Below are 18,850 nucleotides of genomic sequence, written 5' to 3'. Positions count from 1 at the left end.
TGGTTTGTGTTTTGTTGTTCTTCAGTGACACAGTCACTGCACCTTAAACAGGAAGTTGGAGACACTGTCACTACACCTTAAACAGGACGTTGGAGACACTGTCACTACACCTTAAACAGGAAGTTGGGAGACACAGTCACTACACCTTAAATAGGAAATTAGAGACACAGTCACTATGCCTTAAACAGGAAGTTGGAGACACAGTCACTACACCTTAAACAGGAAGTTAGAGACACTGTCACTATGCCTTAAACAGGACGTTGGAGACACTGTCACTACACCTTAAATAGGAAGTTAGAGACAGTCACTACACCTTAAACAGGAAGTTGGAGACACAGTCACTGCACCTTAAACAGGAAGTTGGAGACAGTCACTACACCTTAAACAGGAAGTTAGAGACACAGTCACTATGCCTTAAACAGGAAGTTGGAGACACAGTCACTACACCTTAAACAGGACGTTGGAGACACTGTCACTACACCTTAAACAGGAAGTTGGGAGACACAGTCACTACACCTTAAACAGGACGTTGGAGACACTGTCACTACACCTTAAACAGGAAGTTGGGAGACACAGTCACTACACCTTAAACAGGACGTTGGAGACACTGTCACTACACCTTAAACAGGAAGTTGGGAGACACAGTCACTACACCTTAAATAGGAAGTTAGAGACACAGTCACTATGCCTTAAACAGGAAGTTGGAGAGAGTCACTACACCTTAAACAGGAAGTTGGGAGACACAGTCACTACACCTTAAATAGGAAGTTAGAGACACAGTCACTATGCCTTAAACAGGAAGTTGGAGGCAGTCACTACACCTTAAACAGGAAGTTGGGAGACACAGTCACTACACCTTCAACAGGAAGTTGGAGACACTGTCACTACACCTTAAACAGGAAGTTGGAGACACTGTCACTACACCTTAAATAGGAAGTTAGAGACACAGTCACTACACCTTAAACAGGAAGTTGGAGACAGTCACTACACCTTAAACAGGAAGTTGGAGACACAGTCACTGCACCTTAAACAGGAAGTTGGAGACACAGTCACTGCACCTTAAACAGGACGTTGGAGACACTGTCACTGCACCTTCAACAGGACGTTGGAGACACAGTCACTACACCTTCAACAGGACGTTGGAGACAGTCACTACACCTTAAACAGGAAGTTGGAGACACAGTCACTACACCTTCAACAGGAAGTTGGAGACACAGTCACTACACCTTAAACAGGAAGTTGGAGACACAGTCACTACACCTTCAACAGGAAGTTGGAGACACTGTCACTACACCTTAAACAGGAAGTTGGAGACACAGTCACTACACCTTAAACAGGAAGTTGGAGACACAGTCACTACACCTTAAACAGGACGTTGGAGACACAGTCACTACACCTTAAACAGGAAGTTGGAGACACAGTCACTACACCTTCAACAGGAAGTTGGAGACACAGTCACTACACCTTAAACAGGAAGTTGGAGACACAGTCACTACACCTTCAACAGGAAGTTGGAGACACAGTCACTACACCTTAAACAGGAAGTTGGAGACACAGTCACTACACCTTAAACAGGAAGTTGGAGACACAGTCACTACACCTTCAACAGGAAGTTGGAGACACAGTCACTACACCTTAAACAGGAAGTTGGAGACACTGTTACTATACCTTAAACAGGAAGTTGGAGACAGTCACAACACCCAATCTCATTAAAATCAGATCTAAGTTCTCGCTGCCGCTAAACAAAGATCTGAGGACATCCCAGTAGGGGGCACATCAGAACAACCTTTCATCCAACCAATCAGGGCGTCGCTTACCAGATCCTGAAAGTGACAGTCCCAATGTGTTTTCTAATCATGCAACCACAAAATATTTAACAGAGGGTATTCCCCATGACAGTTACAGGTTTTATGATTATACCTATACAATCTAGGACATCTATAAGCCATTCCAGAATGTTGTTTTGGTCAGTTTCAAATTTTTTAATCGAGAATACGTCAAAATATGTTTCGAAGCATAGTCGCCAATTTGAAACTATTGCCAAAAAGCTCGAGATAGCTGCCTTCTGATTGGCAAATGTTGATTTCTTGTCAGTCATTTTCATGTTTGTGAAAGGTTGTTCTGACGTGACCTGTAATGGGATGTCCTCAGATCTTTGGTTAGCGGTAGCGAAAACTAAGATCTGATTTTAATGAGATTGCCACAACACCAGCTGTCACTAGGCCAAATATTGTCACAAGACTGGTGACACTAGATCAAATGCTGTCACTGGATTGGCAACACTAGACCAAATGCTGTCATTAGACTGGTGACACTAGGCCAAATGCTGTCATTAGACTGGTGACACTAGACCAAATGCTGTCACTGGAATGGTGACACTAAACTAAATGCTGTCACTGGAATGGTGACACTAGACCAAATGCTGTCACTGGAATGGTGACACTAGACCAAATGAAGTCACTGAAGTCATGACACTAGACCAAATGCTGTCACTGACTGGTGACACTAGACCAAATGCTGTCACTGAAGTAATGACACTAGACCAAATGCTGTCACTGACTGGTGACACTAGACCAAATGCTGTCACTGACTGGTGACACTAGGCAAAATGTTGTCTCTGACTGATGGCACTAGACCAAATGATGTCACTGACTGATGGCACTAGACCAAATATTGTCACAAGACTGGTGACACTAGATCAAATGCTGTCACTGGATTGGCAACACTAGACCAAATGCTGTCATAAGACTGGTGACACTAGACCAAATGCTGTCATTAGACTGGTGACACTAGACCAAATGCTGTCACTGGAATGGTGACACTAAACCAAATGAAGTCACTAAAGTAATAACACTAGACCAAATGCTGTCATAAGACTGGTGACACTAGACCAAATGCTGTCATTAGACTGGTGACACTAGACCAAATGCTGTCACTGGAATGGTGACACTAGACCAAATGAAGTCACTGAAGTAATGACACTAGACCAAATGCTGTCACTGACTGGTGACACTAGACCAAATGCTGTCATTAGACTGGTGACACTAGACCAAATGCTGTCACTGGAATGGTGACACTAAACCAAATGAAGTCACTAAAGTAATAACACTAGACCAAATGCTGTCATAAGACTGGTGACACTAGACCAAATGCTGTCATTAGACTGGTGACACTAGACCAAATGCTGTCACTGGAATGGTGACACTAGACCAAATGAAGTCACTGAAGTAATGACACTAGACCAAATTCTGTCACTGACTGGTGACACAAGACCAAATTCTGTCACTGACTGGTGACACTAGACCAAATGCTGTCACTGGAATGGTGACACTAGACCAAATGAAGTCACTGAAGTAATGACACTAGACCAAATCCTGTCACTGGATTGGTGACACTAGACCAAATGCTGTCATTAGACTGGTGACACTAGTCCAAATTCTGTCACTGGATTGGTGACAAAAGACCAAATGCTGTCATGAGACTGATGACACAAGACCAAATGCTGTCATGAGCCTGATGACACTAGACCAAATGATGTCATGAGACTGGTGACACAAGAACAAATGCTGTCACTGACTGGTGACACTAGACCAAATTCTGTCACTGGATTGGTGAAAAAAGACCAAATGCTGTCATGAGACTGATGACACTAGACCAAATGCTGTCATGAGACTGATGACACTAGACCAAATGCTGTCATTAGACTGATGACACTAGACCAAATGCTGTCATGAGACTGATGACACTAGACCAAATGCTGTCATTAGACTGATGACACTAGACCAAATGCTGTCATGAGACTGATGACACTAGACCAAATGCTGTCATGAGACTGATGACACTAGACCAAATGCTGTCATTAGACTGGTGACACTAGACCAAATGCTGTCATTAGACTGATGACACTAGACCAAATGCTGTCATGAGACTGGTGACACTAGACCAAATGCTGTCATGAGACTGGTGACACTAGACCAAATGCTGTCATGAGACTGATGACACTAGACCAAATGCTGTCATGAGACTGGTGACACTAGACCAAATACTGTCATTAGACTGGTGACACTAGACCAAATGCTGTCATTAGACTGGTGACACTAGACCAAATGCTGTCACTGAAGTAATGACACTAGACCAAATGCTGTCACTGAAGTAATGACACTAAACCAAATGATGTCCTGAGACTGGTGACACTAGACCAAATGCTGTCATGAGACTGGTGACACTAGACCAAATGATGTCACTGAAGTAATGACACTAGACCAAATGATGTCACTGGGTTGGAGATATGTCGTTGATTAACTGGAGGCCTGGACTACAGGACAATTTGACAATATTATTCAGTGGTTGCACATATAATGACAAATGACAAATATCAGATCATTTTTGTATAATTAAGATTTATTTTAAGAAAGGTAAACAAACGTGAGCGTTCAAGGTTTTATCACTGGAATGCAATATACATATTGGATTGTGTTATGTACATCTTGTGGTGTTGGAGAGAAGTCATAACCACATACAATGTTACAAGTATGTCTTACATCGGACCTGTTCGGTTTATGAACATAACCTTAATTAATTTCAATTAATCCTAATACAAAAATGTACAAATATATGTTTAGCAAAATGTATTTACATGATACATTAAGAAAATATGTTGGTTTTCATAATGAAAAAGTGACGAGGAAACATGATCCAAGGTAGAGGCTAAAATTATAATGCAACAAGAGAGTGAGTATGGTTTTACGCCGCTTTTAGCAATATTCCAGCAATATCACGGCGGGGGACATCACAAATGGGCTTCACACATTGTACCCATGTCGGGAATCGAACCCGGGTATTTGGCGTGACGAGCGAACGCTTTAACCACTAGGCTACCCAACCGCCCCTTATGCAACAAGAAACTATTTACAGACATGTATAGTATACAGAAGACTGAGACTCTGTAAATCGTGAAATAAATGTGTCTCCAAAAGACTGCGACTGCTGGTCCCAAGCCAAAAATGCGACTCAATATGAATGCGACACCCCCCTCCTCTCAAGCATCAGTGGATGTTATCTAAAGAAAATGTCCTCTGTCAGGTTTACAGGAGAATCCTCATCTTAATTCAACTTTACATTAATCCAATCACACACAAAAAGGCAGCGCTCATTAGCGCCAAGTAGAGTACTTCCGCTAAAACAGTACATGCGCGCTGGCTCGTGTCGGCCTTTGACGCAGTCGCTAAGAACAAAGACACTGTGTTGCGTGGTTGGCGTCTGTCTTGACTTGCAGGTGTGATCAGTGATGACATTAGTGAGTAGAACTCTTGTCTTGACCCCAGCAGTGACAATTCCCAGGATGTAATTAGTGTTTGAATGACATTGTTTATATACTTGTTACAAGTGCTGCTCAATAAACAGTGGTGTGGAATACACAGTTGTTTGTTTTCAGTGTATGTCTAAGTTGGTATTTCTGCTATCCAAAATGTCTTATCGTTGATATAAATGCGATGTTTAATAATGCAAGAATTTTTCGCATTTAATTCAGGCTCACGTTTCAAGATTTACAGTATTCCACGTACACATAGGAGCACTTATTACTAGGTTCAGGAAGGCAAAGGTGGGGTCAGGTTCCAAGGTGGATCCAGCCTTTCTAAAAGGGAAGGGTCCAAGATATCAAAATCCTCTCAGATAATTTTACTGCCTATAACATTTTTTGGTTTTCAAAAAGGGGGGATGCATACTCCCTTGATCCCACTTTGGATCCGCTAATGGGTTAGGGAAATGGTTTTTTACAGGGCAGGGAGTTTTTTTGTTAAAATAATTTTCTTCCTAAATACAGGAAATATAATCATTTTGCCTCAAATTTCAAACAAAAATGTTTGCTGGATAGGCCTGATTTAAACCTATGGGGGGCTTTGGATTTGGTCTGAATGTGTTAAAGATTCATTTGATTGGGTGTTAGTGTAAGGGAGGTAACTCTTGGATATAAGGATAGGGTGCAGTGCTGTACTGCCCCAATAACAATTCCTGAGTTTTCCCTGTAAAAGAAGCTAAAGAAGCTTACAATAACTTTGTGGTGATGTAATTATATATCATGCACCCGAACGAAGATCGATTCATAATGACACAAATATTGCCATGACACCAGTGACAGTGACAGCCAACCATGACACTACAAGGCTGTTGCTATGGTTACAATAGTTGGCATTACAGGCACATTGAGTTGTTGAGATGCCGTTGTACATCACATCGCTGATACATTCTTCCTTCCTCTGCTCCCCACACAGTCGGTACACCTCCACCGTCCGAACAGAATCAGCTGAAGAGAGAATATGCGAAATGGGTTTAACACTACTTTAAACAGTAACTTCAATTATGTCTCCCAGTTTACACATGTGGAGCGGTGGTGGGGTAGCCTAGTGGTCAAGTCCCGGGTTTGATTCCTGAAATGGGTACAATGTGTGAAGCCCATTTCTGGTGTCCCCCCGCCATGATATTGGTGTAATAGTGCTAAAAGCAGCGTAAAGTTTTGTAAGAAAGTATTTAACAGTTTTTGAGTTACGCTCCAGAAATCGAACTCTACCCTATAGAACCTAAGTCCAACTTGTTGCCATGGAAACGTAAAAAAAATAAAAAAAATAAAATTCCTAAATAGCAAAAGGCACCAGTTCAGTATGTGCCTGGTAGACATGCAAAGTTTTGTAAGAAAGTATTTAACAGTTTTTGAGTTACGCTCCAGAAATGAACACCACCCTTATAGAACCTAAGTCCAATTTGTTGCCATGGAAACGTAAAAAATAAAAATTTCTTAATAGCAAAAGGCACCAGTTCAATTTGTAGTTTAAACCCATGAAAAGTAACATGGAGAAATATTCAACAGTTTTTGAGTTCTGCTTCGGAAACTAACATCACTCACACAGTGAGCCTATGTCCAGTTATCTTTCATGAAAATTGGAAAATAAAAAAATTGGAAAAATTCCAAAATAGCAAAAGGCACACCTTCACCACTTAAGTGATATAAATGCAAAGTTTGATGAAGAAATATTTAACGGTTTTCGAGTTCTGCTCCGGAAACGATTCTGACAGACAGGCGGTCGGACGGACGGACATGCCCATAGTTATATCCCCCCGCATTATATGCCGGGGGGATAACATGTGGAATTGTAACCTGTGAGAACTGGGTTAGAACTAGTCTTCAGCAACCCAAGCTTGTTGTAATTCATATTCTCAGCTCCTTGGGGTGTATACAAACCCAAGCTGCCTTGTGAGGTGCTAAAAGGATAAGTCATATTACCATTTCATAGTACTAGGTACTCATTTTCTTACCAATGAAGATCCGGGGTAGAATAGGTCTTAAGCAACCCATGTTTGTTGTAAGAGGTGACTAACGGGATTGGGTGGTCAGGCTCCCTGACTTGGTTGATGCAAGTCATCGTATCCCATTTGCATGGATCGATGCTCATTATATCAGTCCCTGGATTGTCTGGTCAGACTTGATTATTTACAGAACGCTGTCACATAGCTGGAATATTGCTGAGTGCAGCGTTAAACAACAAACAAACAAAACTCATTTGCTGTTGGGTGGACAGAGGCCTATATTGGAACAGTCACTTGCCTAAGGAGACACCATAGTGAGTGAGTGAGTATGGTTTAACGCCGTTTTTAGCAATATCACGGCGGGGGACACCAGATATGGGCTTCCCACATTGTACCCATGTCGGGAATCGAACCTGGGTCTTCCGCGTGACGAGCGAATGCTTTAACCACTAGGCTACCCGACCGTCACTCAGGAGACACCACATGTGTTACATGTGCTTTAGTGTCGAGCAGGACTGAAGGCCTAAAGACTCTGGAGCCAGTCTGCTGAACGAGGTCACCCATCCACCGACTCTTCATGACACCTGTGAAGATCCTTGTTTTATTCCCGTAATGCTGCACGCCAGGCAAGATAACAACAAGTACCATTTTTTAACTTCTTTTGGTATGATGCAGCCAGGGATCAAACCCTGATCCTACCACTTTATCCACGGTTGATAGAGAGTTAAGCTATTGGTGGAATGTTCTATTTCCACCTTAGATCATGCTGCATTATTGTCTCCCTGGTGGTGGAATGTTCTATTTCCACCTTAGATCATGCTGCATTATTGTTTCCCTGGTGATGGAATGTTCTATTTCCACCTTAGATCATGCTGCATTATTGTTTCCCTGGTGATGGAATGTTCTATTTCCACTTTAGATCATGCTGCATTATTGTTTCCCTGGTGATGGAATGTTCTATTTCCACCTTAGATCATGCTGCATTATTGTCTCCCTGGTTAAAGTATCCCCCGGAACCAATTCCTACACAGTCGACTTACAAAATTTACCACAGAATTAATGAGTCAGGAGGTGGGATGAATATAATATATAACACTATCCTCTTTAAATGAACATTTAAAAAAATATAAGCTTTCAACATTTGAATTTTGTGTCTTACTTTCGCAAAATATAAGAAGGCAAGGGATTAATCAAGAACGTAAATTCATTGGATTTGGTTGGTTGGTTTGTTGTTTAACGCCGCACTCAGCAATATTCCAGCTATATGACGGCGTTCTGTAAATAATTGAGTCTGGACCGGACAATCCAGTGATTGACATCATGAACATCGATCCACGCAATTGGGATAGATGACATGCATCAACCAAGTCAGAGAGCCTGACCACCCGATCCACCTTTTGCGACAAGCATAGTCGCCTGTTACAGCCATTGGTTGCTGAAGACCTATTCTACCCCGGATCTTCACGGGTCTAAATTCATTGGAAGAGTCCATGGTTCCACTTACACCAGCGTTCGCCCCGAATCTTGAGACAGGAACCGGTGCAGTAGGAGGTCGGCACCAGGGGCTGGAAGTTATCTGCACAATTTTTGTCGGGGTACAGGCAGTTATAGCAGATGAAGGACGACTGCACTGGAACAGAGGGAACATCATTTTTAAGATTGGAATATGGCTACATGCATGCATGTGTCTGCTAGTCGGGACTAATGCTGTTTAAATACAACTGAGATACCATGCCTCAGTTTAACCAGGATACCCTATTCGGTCACAGTATACCAACTTCTAGCTGACCAGTTCTTGCCCCTTAATGCTGAGAGCCAGGCAGGGTAACAACAAGTACTGTCTTTTAGTGTCCTTTATTGTGACGAAGCCAGACGCTCTATCCACTATACCACGGCAGCAGTCCGTCCATATAACAAACTATGGTGCATTTGGTGATGAATAATAATCATTTCTTACAATTTTCGCAGTTTCAGCTTCATTTTCAATGTCTAAGTATTTATCAATTTTCAAAAACTCTTTTGAAAAAGAAAAAGAATCTTAAGGCTGCAGTAAAAAAAGGTTTCTCGAACACACTTTTCTCAAATGTGGGAGGTAAGGCATGACTGTAAACGACAATAATGTTCAAAATAATGCGTAGAAGATCATCAAGTGAGTGAGTGAGTGAGTGAGTGAGTGAGTGAGTTGGGTTTAACACTGCTTTTAACATTATTCCAGTTATATCACGGCATGTCAGCTTAATGTGGGAGGAAAGCCCGAAGTGATGCGGGTCTCAGACGTTTACCACTTTGGTGAAACCAACGAGCACGGGTATGGTGCTGACAAACCTAGAAACATAATCGGGATTCGAACCCACCATCATAGGTTTCTGGCGTGCCCAAGGGACGCAACTCTGCACAGCGAATCACGTCGCCTTAGGCGACTGGGCCACCTGTGCCCCCAGAAGATCATCAAAGTTGCATTCTTGATTCTAAAGTTTTTAAATCAACAATCAAAAGTTAAATTTCAATGACACATATATCAGCGTACTATCAATACCTAGTTAATGATATTCAAATTTAAATGCTAAGCAGAGACCACAACCCAGGGGTTCCGTAGGTATTGGCAACGCTGGTCAACCACGCTGTCATCACAGCATCCCTCCTCTACATCTCCAGGGCAAGCATTTCGGTAAACTACACTCACCATTCCCATGGTTCTCGCAATCTCAAATTACCCGTCCTTGATTTCCATTTGCCAAGTTGATTGGCTATGCTACTAGGTCTAACATACCAGTCGACCCGTGAAGATTCCGCGGTAGAATAGGTCTTCAGCAACCCATACTTGCCGTAAAAGGTGACTATGCTTGTCGTAAAAGGCGACTAACGGGATCGGGTGGTCAGGCTCGCTGACTTGGTTGATACATGTCATCGATCCCAATAGCGTGGATCGATGCTCATGATGTGAGTCACTGGATTGTTTGGTCCAGACTCGATTATTTACAGACCGCTGTCATATAGCTGGAATATTGCTGAGTGCGGCATTAAACAACAAACCAACCAAAAACCATACCCGTTAGAATATGAGTTACAAACCAGCTTCAATGTTGGGTTGGCCAGTCCCATTGATTATGTATGCGAGAAATTCAACATTGAAAAACTGACTGACATGCAAAAGAAAGCCCTAAAAAATCTTGTCAATGGAAAGGATGTCTTCATGTTCATTAAAACTAGCGGTGGCTTTGGTTTCTAGCTAATACGAGTTACCTCCCTTATCCTTTCTCTTATGTCGATGCTTGATTGGTCGGCAAAATGTTGATGAAAATCAAGGGCGGGTAATTTGCAATTGCAAGAATCCAGGGTTAAGAGTAGGTTTACCGAAGTGCTAGCCCTGGAGGTGTAGAGGAGGATGCACAGCGTCGTCCAGGGTTTTGTAATCGAACGCAAGCTGGGTCTCTGTTATCATAGTAATCATAAACTGCTACTAGTGCTAGATTGACATCGACTTGACATAACTTTGAGTTGGCAGAAAGGTGGATTTAGAATAACTTTAATCAGACTTCTTAGGGCCGTCAAATGGCCCTATACCAACTTTACTCTGATCTGAGGAGAAGTGCACTTTACTGGGCGCAAGTTTTCATATTTTAATTAGCGCCACTATGTTTATTTTCTCTTTTAGTTTTTACTTTATCGCATTTGAACAGCATTTCGTTTTTATTGTTTTCGCGTAATTTTCATTTCATTTCCACTCTAATCCTAGTTTTGTATTTTGTCTCTCATCTGAGTAAACTTGTGTGAGTTGGAGAGTAGGGTTTGTGATATATTGGCATAGCGCTGTGTGGAGGATCGTTGCCAGCTTGAAGCAAAGCTAGGCTAATGAGTTAATCTAATTACCCAACACCGTACCATGTAGGGGACCACAGGTGCTATCCCAAATAATCATGATATTAAGTGCTCCTTTACCAAGTCATCAGCACCCAATTGTTAACCTTTATGTGCATGCGCAGTTGCCATTTTCTCCAAAAAACCCTCGAAACTTGACAGCAATTTTACAGAATTTCACCAAATTGGATTAATTAGTTAAAAGAGATAGGAAACCCATACCCTCCCTTACAACTAACCCCAGGCATCGTAAATGGTTGTTTGATCGGAGAGGATTACCTAACCCTAATGATCGTAAAGGGGTGCTTGATCGGAAAGGGGGACCAACTGACCAAGGGCTAAAGATTGAGTTGGGGGTAACCTACCCTAACCCTAAAAAACAAACCTCAAGGATGGGAAAGACACGCGAGATCTGTGAAGCGATTCGAGCCACGGTCGGCAGCCTTAACCAATTAGCGTAATAAGCTGCGCCCGGTAAACTGCATTGTTATCCTGATATGGTTTCAAACAATGACTTAGGTTTGATTTTCTCCCAAGTCTTGTCTCAATAAAACACTTGATCTAAGTATTGAGTATGCCATTGTCAACGCCAAATCAGGCAACAGAATGAATTATACTTGTTGAATACTAATTCATTGACATCAATTTAACTCACCTGATGAAATTAGACAGAGGCTAATAACGATGACGTCGAGACAATATTCCATCCTCGCCATGATATAACATTACATGAAACTATTTACAACCCGTCACCTGACGAATAATATTTATGTCATCCCCACTTTGACACACCTGGCCTAGTTTCACACCTGACCGGTAGATGTCTCTCGTTCCACTTCCGCCCTCGTTTATATGGTCTCTGCTGGAAAGTGTAAAGACAGTTCAATGTTCAAAACCGCGAAATAACAGAAACAGCAATTGAACCAAATAAAATGTCGTTAAATTGTGATCCAATTGATAATCAGACTAGGATGTACGTGGGTATTTCATTTATACGAATGTATATTTGGGTGTTTCTTTTCGCCTACTTGGATCTTTATGCATTGAATGATCAGCAAAGACGGCATGAAAGAGTATGGATAACGGATTACATATAATTTTTTATAAATTATTTATTAATGTTTGGGAGCTCAATGTTTTTTTCCCCAATGAACTTTATTCTTTGGACAGATATAAAATGGCTACTAGGAGCAGAAACAACAGCCATGTGTTTTGCTACAAACACACACGAGAGGTGACATGTGTTTCATTGCTTGACAATGCTGCCATTGTACCCTTTTCTATTAATGCATGTAAAACGACAAGAAAGTTGAAAATAACGCGTAGAACATCAAACTGAGATTAAAAATCATCACCAAAGTAGCATTATTGATTCTAAACTATTTATATCAACAGTCGAAAGAATATATATTGTACAACTTATATATATAGTTTTTTTCTGGGGCAGTGTGGTAGCCTAGTGGTTAAAGCGTCACGCCGAAGACCCGGGTTCGATTCCCCACATAATGTGTGAAGCCCATTTCTGGTGTCCCCCGCCGTGACATTGCTGGAATATTACTAAAAGCTCACTCACTCACTCACTCACTATATATTTTTCTTCACTAAAAATACTTTTATTCATGTTCGTATCAATGAACGTTACAAAGTATTGATGTAAATGGTTTTAAACGATTACCTCACTTGGAGGCTGCTAACCAGAGTACCGCCACCGGGGGGTCAGTAGGTAAATCGACCCGTGAAGACCCGGGGTAGAATAGGTCTTCAGCAACCCATGCTTGCCGTAAAAGGCGACTATGCTTGTCGTAAGGCGACTAACGGGATCGGGTGGTCAGGCTCGCTGACTTGATTGATACATGTCCTGGTATCCCAATCGCGTGGATCGATGCTCATGATATCAATCACTGGATCGTCTGGTCCAGACTCCATTATTTACAGGCCGTCGTCATATAGCTGTAACGTTGCTGAGTGCGGCGTTAAACAAACAACAAACAAACAAACAAACAAACAAAAACAGTAGGTAAATCAGTTAACATGTGCTGATATTGGTCAACCAAGGTTAACTTGGTTAATTTGTGGTGACACACTGTGTGAGGTGTATGATATTAGGAAAATTTAGGAGCTGATCGAGTTGATCCGATGGCAATGCACATGAAATACACACAATTAGATAGAAATAGTTTATTCAGTATTGTAAATATCATAATCTAAATATCATTTCCAATACATGTGTCAAAAGGCGGTACATTTATCATTCTATTGATCTCTGTAAATCAGCTGTTTCAGGAAATATTACATGTCGTTGAAGGGGAATAGTATTTGATTGTGTATGACGTCATAATGTATCATAGCGACGTCGTCATTGTTCAAGCAAGAGAAGTCAGAGCGGCGCGTGTTTTAAAAACTCCTCATCATTTAGACCGTGACGAAGATTGTTGCAGCAAAGGTAGGTTTTGATGCTCTCAATCCGACAATGCATCTCTAATGGTGAACACCGAAGTGTTTAACCTGCCAAAAAATCGAGTATAAACTCACTGGGGTAAGCTCACTGAATAACGTGGAGTTGGTTGGAACATACACGGAGATCACGAGCTACGTGTGACCACGTGACAGCCCCGATCAACTTCTGACCAAGAAATTGAAAGTCACTCATACAACCAACATCAAAATATTATAACTGAACATCGAAGTATTCAATGTCCATAATATTGTTTGCTGTGACCGGGGTAATAATAGTGTAGCGCTATGAGCATCCACTCGGTGAATGGAATCTGGTGCATTATAAATAATAATAATAATAATAATAATAATAATAATAATAATAATAATAATAATAATAACAACAACAACAACCAGAACCACAACAACAACACATAATATTATTACCCACATAATAATAATAATAATAATAATAATAATAATAATAATAATAATAATAATAATAATATTATTACTATCATCATCATCATCATCATCATCATCATTATTATTATTATTATTATTATTATTATTATTATTATTATCATCATTATATTACTGGTGATAGGCAAGTTAATCGTACACATAAAGTCACAATTTACCAAATCTGCCACTCAAGAATATTCATAATGAAACGAAAAGACCATGCCGCAAAAACAACACCATTTCTTATTCTTAAAATCGAAGATCTTGTTTCACTGTTCTGAAAGTTTATCTTTGAAATTAAAACCAAACCATAATTTTGTTGTTAACATATTAAACCTTACGTGTTAATCACATAAATTCAGAGCGACTTTGGGAAATTCTTTCCAGGGAAAAATGTCCCTGGTATTAATCGACCTTGAGATGGAAAGCGACCACCCTGATATTGGAAGAACCAGTAAGAAGACACAAGAGTCACCTAAAGGGTTCAAGGCCATGTCTGATGACCTTGAAATAGTCAGCCTTGACCTTGATACAGCCAAGGCTGAGAATAAAGACCAAACTGGAGACCAAGTATATGGTAATTTGTATTAATTGTTTTAACCATTGTTCCTCAGTTGTAGCTATGTAATCTCAAGGATTAAAGGACTATCAAACCCACATATATTTCTGTGTGATATTATGACTCAAATGATTGTTTTACCACAAGAAGCACACGAAAGAAATACTTGTTAACTCTTAATTTTCCTGTAGGTGCTGACGACACTAAATTGACAGAACATACTCGAAAGGAGAAGGCTAAAAGCAAGAAGACAAAGGATGTAAAGGAGGCAAGGGATGCAAAGAAGAACGGGACCTCCCAGAAAAGACTCAAACCCAAGCAGAAGAACGTCGACACCAGGAAGAAACAAACAAATGAGAGAGACACGGAAGATACGGTTGAGATCACCAAGTGGGACACTCTCCGCCGCCTTGTGCATGTAAGGCCACAACAAACTGATTATGTGTTTTCGTAATCGCCGCTTCCCTTCTGAGAAAATACTTTGTTCGGGTGGTGAATGTATTATCAGACTGAAATGAGTGAGTGAATATGGTTTTAAGCCGCGTTTAGCAATATTCCAGCAATATACGGCGTGGGACACCAAAATGGGCTTCACACATTGTACCCATGTTGAGAATCGAACCCGGGTCTTCGGCGTGACGAGCGAACGCTTTAACCACTAGGCTACCCGACCGCCTCCAGACTGAAATGAACATATTTCGCTACAAATGTAACCCCTGTTAAGGCCACAAAACTACACGGACCAAAATGGCGTTTTATATAGGTAACTCATTGTTACACTACGGGGTATACGCACATAATAAATACATATATATAACCTATATAGTAATGTTTATTTGTGTTTATTTATAATTCCGCCGGCTTTTCACGTTTGACCGAGTTATAAACGTTATCATGGCCCTGGCGTTGGTTAAATGATATTAGTGTAGAATTTCTGTTCTATGATTTGTCATTGCTTCGTCCCCGTGTCTGTAATTCCATTATTTCAGGTAAATGATTACAGACTTGTATTTGTGGGATTCTTGGTAAGAGTTGAAATTATTCCAAGGAACACACTGTCTATTATGTCATTTCCGTGCAGGCGTTACGACTGCGGAGATCCGGCACGTCCTCATCTCAACTCAACAGGGACGACTTCGGTTACGACGATATCCGTTTTAATGGTAAGTTTTCCCGATATCAGGGCATTATATTCTTTGATGTGTAGTTTTACTTGAAGGCCTTGTTCGTAAAGTCAGCTGCACCCTGAACCATAATACGACAGTCTTCTTCACCTACAGTTTTTGTATTTCTTTATGGCGTCTGGATCCAAGATGAATATTCTGAGCGAACTTCTGTAGAGGTCAAATGTTCCAGTATACGCCCCTCAATACACCAACTCTACTGTTCAGTCCACATGTTCTAGTACGCCCCTCAATACACCACCTCTTCTGTTCAGTCCACATGTTCGAGTACGCCCCTCAATATACCAACTCTACTGTTCAGGCCACCTGTTCAATTAAGCCCCTCATTATACCACCTCTTCTGTTCAGGCCACATATTCAAGTACGCCCCTCAATATACCGACTCTACTGTTCAGTCCACCTATTCGAGAACGCCCCTTAATATACCATCTCTTCTGTTCAGTCCACATGTTCGAGTACGTCCCTAAATTCACCACCTCTTCTGTTCAGTCCACATGTTCGAGTACGTCCCTCAATATAACAACTCTATTGTTCAGTCCACATGTTCGAGTACGCCCCTCTATATACCACCTCTTCTGTTCAGTCCACATGTTCGAGTACGCCCCTATATACCACCTCTTCTGTTCAGTCCACATGTTCGAGTACGCCCCTCAATATACCACCTTTTCTGTTCAGTCCACATGTTCGAGTACGTCCCTCAATTTACCACCTCTTCTGTTCAGTCTACATGTTCGAGTACGTCCCTCAATTTACCACCTTTTCTGTTCAGTCCACATGTTCGAGTACGTCCCTCAATTTACCACCTCTTCTGTTCAGTCCACATGTTCGAGTACGTCCCTCAATATACCAACTCTACTGTTCAGTCCACATGTTCGAGTACGTCCCTCAATTTACCATCTCTACAGTTCAGGTCATCTGTTCAATTAAGCCCCCATCTCTACTGTTCAGTCCACATATTCAAGTACGCCCCTCAATATACAACCTCTTCTGTTCAGGTCACCTGTTCGAGTACGCCCCTCAGTATACCACCTCTTCTGTTCAGGCGACCTGTTTGAGTACGCCCCTTAATATACCACCTCTTCTGTTCAGTCCACATGTTCGTATAAGCCCCTCAATATACCACATCTTCTGTTCAGGTCACCTGTTCGAGTACGCCCCTCAATATACCACCTCTTCTGTTCAGTCCACATGTTCGATTAAGCCCCTCAATATACCACCTCTTCTGTTCAGGTCACCTGTTCGAGTACGCCCCTCAATATACCACCTCTTCTGTTCAGTCCACATGTTCGATTAAGCCCCTCAATATACCACATCTTCTGTTCAGGTCACCTGTTCGAGTACGCCCCTCAATATACCACCTCTTCTGTTCAGTCCACATGTTCGATTAAGCCCCTCAATATACCACCTCTTCTGTTCAGGTCACCTGTTCGAGTACGCCCCTCAATATACCACCTCTTCTGTTCAGTCCACATGTTCGATTAAGCCCCTCAATATACCACCTCTTCTGTTCAGGTCACCTGTTCGAGTACGCCCCTCAATATACCACCTCTTCTGTTCAGTCCACACGTTCGAGTACGCCCCTCAATATACCACCTCTTCTGTTCAGGTCACCTGTTCGAGTACGCCCCTCATCCCCCGATCGTCCCCCAGGTTGACGTCCCCCGTCTCCGTCTGGGACCTACACTGAAAGAGAGACTCTACAACATCGCCGACCGCCTCCTCCGATGTGGATCAGTCAGACACCACAATCAATACACGTTGTAGTAGATTCGCTCCACGTCTTCTCCTTGTTGCCCCCAGTACCGCGTGCATGTCGTAAGAGGCGACTAAAAAGAGGATTGAGTGGTCACAGTGGGTGACCTGGTTGATTGAATGTCACCGTGCCCCAGTAGCGTGGAGCCATGTTCATGCTATCAACCACTGGTTTATCTGACCCAGACTAAATATTTGCAGGCAGACGCGATACAAATGGAATATTTTAGACTGCGGCGTGAAACAGCATTCACTCATCCATATTGTAACTGTATAGTTTGGGTGTTTTTGAAGTCGTGTTGGGAGGTATGAATTGTGTAAGTCTAGGCATCAGTGAAATAAGGAAGAAAGGGTAACTGTAATTTGTTATAGCGTCTGTCACATGTGTCAGTGAAAGTTTAGGTGTTTATGCACACGCGCGCACGCGCGCACACACACACACACACTCATACACTCTAATGAACGTTGATTTAGAAGATTTGTCTTGTTTTATCACAGTTTGTATAGCTAAGCATTTAAATCAACCAATCCATGAATTGATAGATACTGTGATCGTTAACATGGTCATATAACGTGAAAAAATAATGTATATCACAAAACAGCAGGCGAAAATATGTTTTTTAAATGTATTGTGTTTATTTTCATCAATAAAAAATATTAAAAACTCCAAGTTGTATATTCTTTTGTATTGAGGCTATATCTCTCGCCCCAAAGGTTGTACAATGTTGCACGTCATAGAAAAACACTAAATGTATGCAGCATTCAGAAAAGTGAAGCCGTGCACGACCCCGATTATCCAGCCTTTTGTACATAGTATCTCTCTTCTATTTCGATAAAGACACTGGCCCCATTCGCCATCATATTCGCTTCGTATCGCATTGTTATCATATATATCAATCACTGGTTTGTCTGGTCCAGATAGGAAATTACAGTCCCTTAGACCATCGATTTGGTGTCCCAAATTTATCATTGTTTGTTTGTTCGTTGTATAACGCCACACTCAGCAATATTCTTGAGCTGTGAAGGCTGTCTGTACGGAAACCTTTTAGCGCCAATTTATTAAAAAAAAATTCTTGAAATTTCAAGATGTTCTGTTGAAATTTCAAGATACGTACTTAGTTGAAATTTCAAGATAATTATCTTAAAATTTCAAGATAATAAGTTAAAATTTTGAGATTATAAATTGAAATTTCAACTTTATATCTTGAAATTTCAAGATACTAAGGTGATTTTTCAAGATGCTATGTTGAAATTCCAAGATACTAAGGTGAAGTTTCAAGATACTAAGTTGAAA

The 18,850-nt window shown here is 41.3% G+C and overlaps 2 protein-coding genes across 2 annotated transcripts; one reads left to right on the top strand and one right to left on the bottom strand.

Moving 5' to 3' along the window:
* Positions 1-4,383: 4,383 nt before the first annotated feature.
* LOC124133698 lies at positions 4,384-11,981 on the bottom strand. Its single transcript, XM_046498180.2, has 3 exons — positions 11,816-11,981; positions 8,807-8,932; positions 4,384-6,304 (listed from the first exon to the last, which is right to left on the bottom strand). Exons 1-3 carry the CDS (start codon positions 11,874-11,876, stop codon positions 6,102-6,104), a joined length of 390 nt encoding a protein of 129 aa, XP_046354136.2. The 5' UTR covers positions 11,877-11,981; the 3' UTR covers positions 4,384-6,101.
* Positions 11,982-13,520: 1,539 nt separating this feature from the next.
* Positions 13,521-18,360, top strand: LOC124133768. The gene is made up of 5 exons (XM_046498294.2): positions 13,521-13,603; positions 14,449-14,638; positions 14,812-15,038; positions 15,702-15,783; positions 17,411-18,360. Exons 2-5 carry the CDS (start codon positions 14,455-14,457, stop codon positions 17,566-17,568), a joined length of 651 nt encoding a protein of 216 aa, XP_046354250.2. The 5' UTR covers positions 13,521-13,603; positions 14,449-14,454; the 3' UTR covers positions 17,569-18,360.
* Positions 18,361-18,850: the final 490 nt, after the last annotated feature.

Source organism: Haliotis rufescens, unplaced genomic scaffold (assembly GCF_023055435.1).
Source record: "Haliotis rufescens isolate VD_foot unplaced genomic scaffold, xgHalRufe1.0.p SCAF_7, whole genome shotgun sequence".
Lineage (NCBI taxonomy): Eukaryota > Metazoa > Mollusca > Gastropoda > Lepetellida > Haliotidae > Haliotis > Haliotis rufescens.
The sequence above is the reverse complement of the archived record's forward strand: the minus strand, read 5'-3'. Positions and strand labels throughout refer to the sequence as shown.